Source organism: Populus nigra, chromosome 1 (assembly GCF_951802175.1).
Source record: "Populus nigra chromosome 1, ddPopNigr1.1, whole genome shotgun sequence".
Taxonomy (NCBI): Eukaryota; Viridiplantae; Streptophyta; class Magnoliopsida; order Malpighiales; family Salicaceae; genus Populus; species Populus nigra.
Window position 1 is genome coordinate 40096840 of NC_084852.1, and position 9481 is coordinate 40106320.

General features: G+C 31.9%; 1 protein-coding gene across 1 annotated transcript; it reads right to left on the minus strand.

The window, feature by feature from the left end:
- Window positions 1-422: 422 nt before the first annotated feature.
- On the minus strand, window positions 423-3287 carry LOC133701790 (axial regulator YABBY 1-like). The gene is made up of 7 exons (XM_062125884.1): window positions 2995-3287; window positions 2682-2837; window positions 2445-2568; window positions 1268-1316; window positions 1058-1133; window positions 794-868; window positions 423-670 (listed from the first exon to the last, which is right to left on the minus strand). The coding sequence occupies exons 1-7, from the start codon at window positions 3085-3087 to the stop codon at window positions 599-601; spliced, it is 645 nt and encodes a 214-aa protein (XP_061981868.1). The 5' UTR covers window positions 3088-3287; the 3' UTR covers window positions 423-598.
- Window positions 3288-9481: the final 6194 nt, after the last annotated feature.

The window sequence follows — 9481 nt, forward strand, 5'->3', positions numbered from 1 at the left end:
AGAATATTGTAGTGTAATACAATAAAATGTATTATACATAGCTATCATTTTTCCTCTGCAATCTGCCAAACACATCATAAGCGGAAGTATGGAAGAGTAGGATCTAGTTAGTGTTTGTGAGTGAACAAACAAATCAATTAATCTAGAAGAACTACACCAAAATGCAGGCTTATTAAACGACAAATTCTTGGATAATTTAATTGATCTAGCTAGACCAACAAGGAAACATTCTAGGGGGATATACAGTTAATACTAGAAGGCGCGTGTGTGAAAGAATGAAAAGAAAGAGAAAAAGAAAAAACAAGAAACTTACAGTAGTGACCATCAGATTTCTCGATGAATTAACTAGACGTTATATAGTTCTTGAAAAATGTTAAAGATAGAGGAAAGCTGCAAGCAAAATAAACATAGAACATCTAAAATGCTAGGAACATCAGATGTCTACATTAATTAGAAGAGCTTGTAGTAGATGGGTAATGAAGTAATTAGACTAGTTATAGTACTTGACAAACGTCTTAACCTTAAAATCTTTCTCCAACTACTAAGATTAGAAGCTAAAATTAACAAGATGAGAAGTACGTAGCAGCTCCAGTACTTCTTAGTAAGGGGTAGTGACACCAACATTAGAAGAAGCAAAAAACCCATCGTTGATCAGAACATCTTCTCCTTCCTACACCAATCCAGATTCAGACAGCAACGTTAGTGTCTTTGATTTATGTACAAATTCATCTGTGTGCAAGATGAAGATCCATTGTGCAAAGCCTGCAACAGACAAGGAGTGTGCATAGGTTACCTGTTGGCGCACGTTATTCTTCTTCATGGTCTGATCGGGCATGAGACCGAAGTGAATATGTGGGAAGTGGGCCCACTGACATAATAAGACAAGATAATATCAGTCTTGAGGACCCACATGCTGCATTTGCTGATGCTAGTATAGAGTTTTTTTTACAGCATATATAAATAAATAAATGATAACCTCATTTTCTTGTTATGGAAAAGAAAAACCCTAATTTGGTAAAGTAGCTAGAAACCCTAAGAAAAATCTCATGGATCTTACATTCTTAGCCGCTGCACTGAATGCTTCTCTGTGACTTATATCTGGATTTCCAGCCTTGATTCGTTGGATCTCGTCCCTGCAAATTGTTGGTCCAATATTTACATTTGCTTCAAATTTAGCAACTTCACATATAATAATGCAAAAAAAAAAAAAAAAACAAACCAAAACAAAACAGAGAACAACAAAGAGGTTGAAATAATTATTACTCACTTGATGAAGCGATTGTACGCAGAGGGGACTCTTTGTCTCTTCTCTGGAGCTGGACATAAACAGGCAGGCCACAAACATAGACACATTAAAATCACTTTGCTAGCTTTTAAGTTTTGTATTCTTCCCCCTCATCTTCTTCTACCGTCACTTCGCATTTCGATCTCTCACACTCACTTCTTCATCAAGAATTCCTTGCTAGCTTCCCGGGAGAAGCAACATTGTACAATCATTCCTTACTAGCATCTAGCATTTCGGGATACTGCTTTAATTTAATTTACGATCTCAATATTGTCTATGTATTTATATTTTTTGCTAACTAAAGGGCCAAACTATAGCCAGCAATTGTTTTGTTTTCTTGTGGTTAGATTAATTGCTTGAGCAAAGGGAAAAAAAAAAGTGGGGAAATTAATTCAGAAGAAAAGAGCGCTAGCTAGATTAAGAAATAAACTTAGCAGTTTGATCAAGCAAGAAAGAGGGGGGAAAGCCTCTCAATTTGAAAGAGATAAAAATCACTTGACTTATTTCCTTAACACAGCTTGTATCTATAAATGATGATTTCTTAGGTATAGTAGGGAATTTCGAACTGTGTTCAAGAAGTGATAATTCTAGTGTGTGTGTGTGTGAATATCTACATGTATATATATTAGGGTTCTTTACTACCTATTAGAAGTGAATAGAAAAAGGACCTGACAGTTATTACTAAATCAGGACTCCTGCACAAAAGAAAACAGATGATTAAAATGGCAGGCAAGACAGGGTTTGGTTTTTAATTCATGTGACAAATTAATTAGTTCCTTTCTCCCTTAAAATACCTGCAGATCAAAAGACCTTCAAGACTGTTTCGAGTGAGCCAGAAAGGCCAATGGTTATGATTCTGTTACCATTATCTTTTTTTGATTCTCGAAGAGAATACTATTATTGGACATGTTAAAGTGCTAGCGAGTTATTATCAACGCAGATTCTTGATCGAATAAAGAAGGGAAAAATGCATGAATCTCTCACATCAAATGATAAAAGGGTCTTCATTTTTCAAGAGAATATTGGCGAAGTGAGAAACATTTGCCTCCCCCCAAAAAAAAAAGAGTGAAAAAACATGTGGCATTATGACCTCGAATTGTAAAGAGAGATTCTTGATAGAATAAAAGAAGGGAAAATAATAAAATAACATGATTCTCACGTCTGTTGATAACGGGTGGCCTAGGAAGTTCATGATCAGCCATTCCTCGAACTGTAACGCTAAAGTCATTCACATGGGTTTGATTGATCAAGAAGTTTGGAGTTGGGTTTGGGATCTGATCATCCTGACAAATATTATTCACCAGCATATATTACCATGAGAGAATTCTACAAAATCAAAACCAGAATTCCATAGCAAGTAGGGGTTAAAGAAACTTATAGGCTTGCCATTACACACCAGGAGATTATGAGAAGGAGAGTAGAGATTGTGACCCAAGGGGAACTGACTAGCAGAAGGCAAAAACAACCCACGCATGTTGACGGGAAGGAGATTGGTGCAGTGACCACATCGAACAGTAACTGTCTTGAATAAGCTGGTGCAAGGAACACTCACCTATCATGAAGCCAAGAACCCCAGCATATCAAAGAAATGCATAATGAATATAAAAAGAAGAAAGAAACCTAAATTGTCTAAGAAAGTAGAAACAAAAGGGGGAAAGAGGGAGATAAATATTGGAGACAATAAAGCTGATAATTTGTGACAATAATACCGCAAGCACAGTGTCACAAATGTTGCAATGGACATAACAGAGCTGCTCGGAGGGAGGGAGGTGGTCCAGAGATAAGGAAGAAGAGCTGGACATGGTGTTTAACCCTTTTCAAGTGCTTTAAAAAAAAATTGATTGGTGATTGCTCTCTATCTCTGAGTTGATTGATTGATGATTGATTGATAGATTGACAGCTTAACCTATACCTTGGATCTGCCTTTTTCTTTGATTAGTATGAGAGAGTTGTGTAAGAAAGGTGATCTATTTGGTCTCGTAGATACAACAAGAGAGCAGAGGACACAGGAAATCCTTCTCTTCCTTCTCTTTATTGGTCTTGTTTATAGGTCACATGCATGCACTATATTTACATGTATGTCTACATGTAATCTATCATATGGTATATATGCCCATGAATGCATGTGTATGTCACATGCATGCAATTAACATAATGAAAATACCATTGTTTTTATGACAAATAAGAAAATCACATGTGTGGTTGTCATTCCCAAAGGATATAAGAGAGAGGGTGAGAGAGGCGGCAGATGTGGGGGAGAGGAGCCAGAAAGGGACCTGTTGTTTTCACTAGTCAAGAGGGTGTGTTGTATAGAGTATAGACTATAGTGTCATTTAGTGGTGAGATTTAAAACCCAGAAGCACTTTTCTTGGCCTCAATTTCCGCACCCAAACCCTAAGACCTCCTTGTATCTCCCGGACAATATGCCATAAAACCATAACCCTCATCTTCCCAGCCTCCGCCTCCTCAGGGCTATAAATCTGAGTTTTTTTTGGCTTACAGCACAGTTAAAATTATTTTTTTGACAAAGTAATTGAAGAAAATATTTGGGGGTATACCATGGTTTTATGAGCTATAATTGCTACCTGTAACACTCGAGTTGCAAATACTATCTATAACTCGCAACTTTATTCAGAATTAATACTTGATGCCTCTTTCTCCCTTTCTTTCCTCCTCTTTCTCTCTCCCCGTAACCACCCACCCCTCCCTTCTCTAACCCCCCCTCTCTCTTCCCTCCTATCATGAAACACACCTAAAACACCACGAGATCATCCATCTCTATCTCTTTTTTTAACCTGATATCATAGTCCTTCTCTCTCTCTCCCCTCCCATCATGAAACACACCTAAAACACCACGAGATCACCCATCTCTATCTCTTTATTTAATCTGATATCGTAGCCTCTCTCTCTCCCCCCCCACTGCAAGTCAACCAATTTCCAGCCAAAACAGCTACCACAAGTCACCATCACCATCCACATTCTACATGTAAAGGTATATTGAACACTTTTTATCTATCAAATTGATGTAATTTATGCTAATGTGTGAAAATTTGATTTCATACAATGTTAGGGTTTTAAATTAGGGATTTTAAAAAAAACAAAATTAGAGTTTTTTGTAATTAGATATAATTTGAGTTGATAATTAGATTATTTTGTGAAATAATCAATGATTTTTTTATTGTTGATTGTGAATTAACAAAACTATTTTGGTTAGTGTTGATTTTGGTTAAATTATGGATTATACTGAATTACATACAAAATAAGATAACCGGATATGAAATACATGACTTTGATTGATAACTTTATTATGGTTGCGAAATTTGATTCACCAATTAATTTGATGAATTTAAATTTTAGCCGATTATGTTACCGTTATGGTTTTATTGATAAATTATGCACTTTGATTACCCCTAATATATTAATAAATTAGAATTGTGTTTTGTTATATTGTTTGACAGAATGTCTTGTAATTTAGAAATATTATGTTTCTATAGTGGTATCATTGTCAATACCGACAATGGTATCACTTATAATGTAGGAAGTCATGAGTTCCTAATGGCTATATTAGACATGTCCCTTAACGAGTTATCTAGAATGTTATGTGATTGACTTGGCTGGAATATATTTGAAATAGAAGTTGACATTACTCAGAGGATATTGCAAACTAGGGTTAATCAAGCTCATTATATCAGTGTATTAACATGTAGTGAAGGGAGTGTGAATTCAATGTTTGGGTTTGCAAGGATTAACGAGATTAATATGTTGGAGCTTTACTTGAATAATATACCTAGATGAATAAACTCTTTGAGTATGGAGTTGACTTAGGTTCCAAGTAACTCTTAAAGAACCACACAAGCATCACGAGCAATTAGTCCACCTAGGTTAGGTGGTAATGCAAGTAGAAAAATATCAGTAAAGGAAATAGTTGATACGGAACCTCAGTTGGGTATGACATTTGCTCCATACTACTATGGAGAATCCAAACTAAATGATGATGAAGATGACCATCACATTAATATAGTTAAGGTTGAGGAGGAAGATAAAGAAGATGACGATGCTAAGACGAACAAGATGCAATGATTCAAGAATACTATGGAGAGGGATTATGAGCATTAAGTCTCCTATTTGAAGGCATGGAAGGCTAAACAAAAAATATTGGAGCAATTATTTAGTACACATAAAGAGTCATTTCAAAACCTACATAGAATGTTACTAGCAATAAGAGATTAAAATCCAGGAACAATTGCCACTTAGGATCATAAAATGGTTGATGACAACAAGACAACATTTGAGAGAGCATTTTAGGCATTTACTGCTTCAATTGATGGGTTTCAATATTGTCGTCCTCTAATTAGTATTGACAACACTCACCTTTATGGTAAGTACAAGACAAAGTTATTGGTTACAGTTGCTTATGATGTGAATAATGAATTTTATCCGTTGTGTTTTGCTATTGTCGAAAAAGAGACAAACAATAATTATACTTGGTTTTTAGATTTGCGTCGTTGATATATGATTGACGGTGATATTAGGTTATATGTTATATCATATAGACATGGGATGATTAAGAATTCCATTACACATATTTTTCTTGAGCCTATTGAATATCATTTATATTATTCACGACACTTTATGAGTAACTTCAACAAAAAAAATTTAAAAATATTGCCTTGAAATATATGTTGCATAAGATATGTACAGATCCTTCTAAATAGGAGTTTAACATTTATATGAGGATTTGGTGGAGACTGATGATGCGACCAAAGCATGGCTAGAAGTTGAACCTGAAAAAATAGACAGTCATTTGATTTTGGTGGTCATTGTTATGGCAATACAACCATGAATTTGTCAAAGATTTTAATAATGTTTTAAAAATTGTCTATAGCTTGCCTGTATTACCTATAATGCACATAATATTTTTAGGTTTAATAAATAGTTTGTGAAGCATAGAGAAAAAGTTGAAGATTTTTTTAGTCGTGATGTATTCTGACCTTCAAAGGTCCTAGATAAATTACTTATAAATACGGCAACTTCTAGATCACGTATGCTATCTCTATTTGATCTTGGAGCCAAGATATTTCAAATTGAGATACTTTTAATAGTTAGTGTTATTACAAGAGTAGTGCGGAAAACAAGTGTCACAAATAACATCTATGACTCTATTGTCGCAATTAGCATATGCGACTCTCAAGTTGCTAACAAAAAATATAATTATCAAGTCGCACATGTTATTTGTGATTTTTTTATTGTAAATATTATATATGACTCAATTAAGTATGCTAAATTTTTAAATAATTTTTTATTTAGGTTAATTTACCAAACTTTTTCTTTAATATGCAAGTTAAAAAAAAAAAACTCATAAATCGATATCTATATGCATTTACATTTACAATTGCTAACAAAGCCAGCAGGACTTGATTACACATATCATAGCATAATCATGACATTTTTTTTTACTTTCGACATAATTATTGAAAATTTTCATTGCGTAAGTGCAGGATTACTTTTCATGATTTGACCACTCATTCTCTTTTGTCTTGCACACATACCGATAGGTATTCAAGTCAGTAAAAACAATCTCAGTGCCATCCCTCTCTTTCTACCTTTGTCCTTTCCTCGTGTAATTTTTTCTTTCTTTTTGGCTTATGTGAGCTAATTTTGTTAGAATTTTTGCCCTGGTTTCCTTTGCGAATGAATATTGCAAGCTTCCTTGACTTGGGTGGAAAAAAGATAATTGTCCAAGCCAGGCTCTTTTTGATTTTTTTTTCTTTTCATTTAAGAGTTTTTAGCATAGTTTTTAGACCCGGTCCGATTCAAGACTCGAGTTTCAGGTTTTGACTGGATCACCGGGTTGTCCGGGTTAATTTTTTTTTAAAAAAATCAAAACGACATCGTTTTAGTAAAAAAATTAAAAGTCAATGGGTTGCAACCGAGTTTTTAACTGGGTCAACCTGCCAGGTTGCACTGGAGATTTCTTTCCCCTATTTGTTATTCAACCTAGCCCGGTTATAGCTCCGGGTCCACCCACCGGACCGGATTTTAAAACTGGAACTATTACCATCGTTATTCATTCAAGCGTTTGGAGAATTGCTCTTCCTAAAAATTGAATTGAAAGTTAAAATTTAACTTTGTAATTCAAGCCTTTGGATTGAGAAAATCCAAATCCAACCTCTTTCCATTAAAATAGCTTATTCAAAAATTTGAACCATATCCTTTGCAACATGTTGAAACAGATACTTGATGAAGATTTAAAATAGAAAGTCAAATTTCAAAAAAAAAAAAGTCATTGAATAATATAACAAAATAAAGTAGTGTTTGGCATTTAGAAACAATTGTTTTTTAAAGTAATTTTTTTAAGAAATACATTAAAATAATATTTTTATTTTTTAAAATTAATTTATTTTTTAACATCAGCACATCAAAATAATTAAAAAAAATTAATTTAAAATAAAAAATTAAATTTTTTTCTAAAGCATGATGCTACTACAAAAATAAACACTATCTAACACAAACAGAGAAGAAGCAAAGAAAAAAAAAAGCTTAATTGATTGCTTGAATAAAATGAAGGAAAAACAAACATTGTCCTTGGTTACAACGGTTACCAATATGTACTTTGAAAAAAATCCGATACTCGAGTGTATGTGTTTGGGATTGTAATGATGGTTATGGTTCAAAATATTTTTTACTTAGAAATAAATTAAAATGATATTTTTTATTTTTAAAAAATTATTTTTAAGATTAAGATATCATTTGAAAACATAAAAAAATTAATTTTTTTAAAAAATTTAAATTTTAAAAGAACACGGTATCAACCGTGATCCCGAATAAGGCCAAATTTGTGCTCCGATTTCAAATAATGTGGTTTACACAATACAGTGTTTTACATATCCCTACATGTAGTTCGGCTAAAATTGAGTTATGTGGAAAAAAAAATGATACAACATTTGAGATAAAGACTTTAAGATGAGATTAAAGTTGTTTTGTTATGATTTTTATAAATTGATTTGAAGTTGTTTATCTACTTTTGACTTAAAAAAATCATAAATACATTTGATTAGAAGTATTTTTTATTTAAATCAAAAGTTTGTTATAAAATTGAGTCAAGATTTTGTTTGAATTAAAATAAAAAATTTTAACTTTAATTTGACTTATGAATTTTAATTTATACTACATTTTTCTTTTAAAAAAGTATTTTGGATAATTTTTTTATCAAATGTACTTCTAACTTAACTCATTTTAACTAGTTTTAGTCATAAGTTATTTATATATATATAAAAAAGTAGCTTTTAAATAGCAACTCAAATTAAGTGAAAAGTTATTTTTTATAAGTGATGTCAAATGGACTCTAAATTAATATTATTTTAAAATCGAATATAATAAAGATGAGAGTTATTACTTGTTAAAGAAAAGAGAAGATGATAATTGTATATATACTTTTTTTGGTACAGTGGAATAAAAATAACAAAAAACTACATGCTGCTAATTAATAAAGAGGCAGACCATGGTTCCTGGAAGAGGAGAATCCCAGATCGAATTCAGCCTAATAGTAATCTCAGGCTAGGAGAAGTCCATGCTTCATGCCCAATAATTCATTTAACAGGTTACATTTGAACCCTACGATCCCCGACAAACAGAGAACTTTTTCTATTCCGGATTAATTTTTTAAAATTATTTTTTTAAAATCTTGTTTCTTTAAATTTTATTTTTTTTATTAAAAATTATTTTTTTTATGATTTCAGATCGTTTTAATATGTTTATATAAAAAATAATTTTTTAAAAAAGAAAACAAATATTATTTTAATATGTTTTTAAATGAAAAACATTTAAATTACAATAAAAACTTTTAAAGCTATCATTAGAATGTAAAGCATTTATTTTTCTGTTCATGTGATATTCATAAATTAAAAAGAAAAGCTGTGCATTTAATACAAGCATAAATAAATTATGTACTTGTACTAAATTCAAACCATATCGCACCATGCTTGCATTTACTATATTTGTCTGTTCACGAGGAAAATAATAATAATAACTAATTGAAATAATACTATTTTCATAGTAAAAGATTATTAATTATTTCCTTTTAGTATATATAATAATTGTTGATAAATTGTGTTGTTATTAATAGTGCAATCAATGAATTTATTCTATTTTTTAAATATTTTTGAGTTAGATAGTTTGTAAAAAATAATAATTTGG

Coding starts and splice junctions, on each gene's coding strand:
- LOC133701790 (XM_062125884.1), bottom strand. CDS start 3,087: ATGTCCAGCTCTTCTTCCTTATCTCTGGACCACCTCCCTCCCTCCGAG. Junction 2,569..2,681: donor CTCCTTCTCATAATCTCCTG/GTGTGTAATGGC, acceptor AATATTTGTCAG/GATGATCAGATCCCAAACCC. Junction 1,317..2,444: donor GCCACCCGTTATCAACAGAC/GTGAGAATCATG, acceptor GTTTATGTCCAG/CTCCAGAGAAGAGACAAAGA.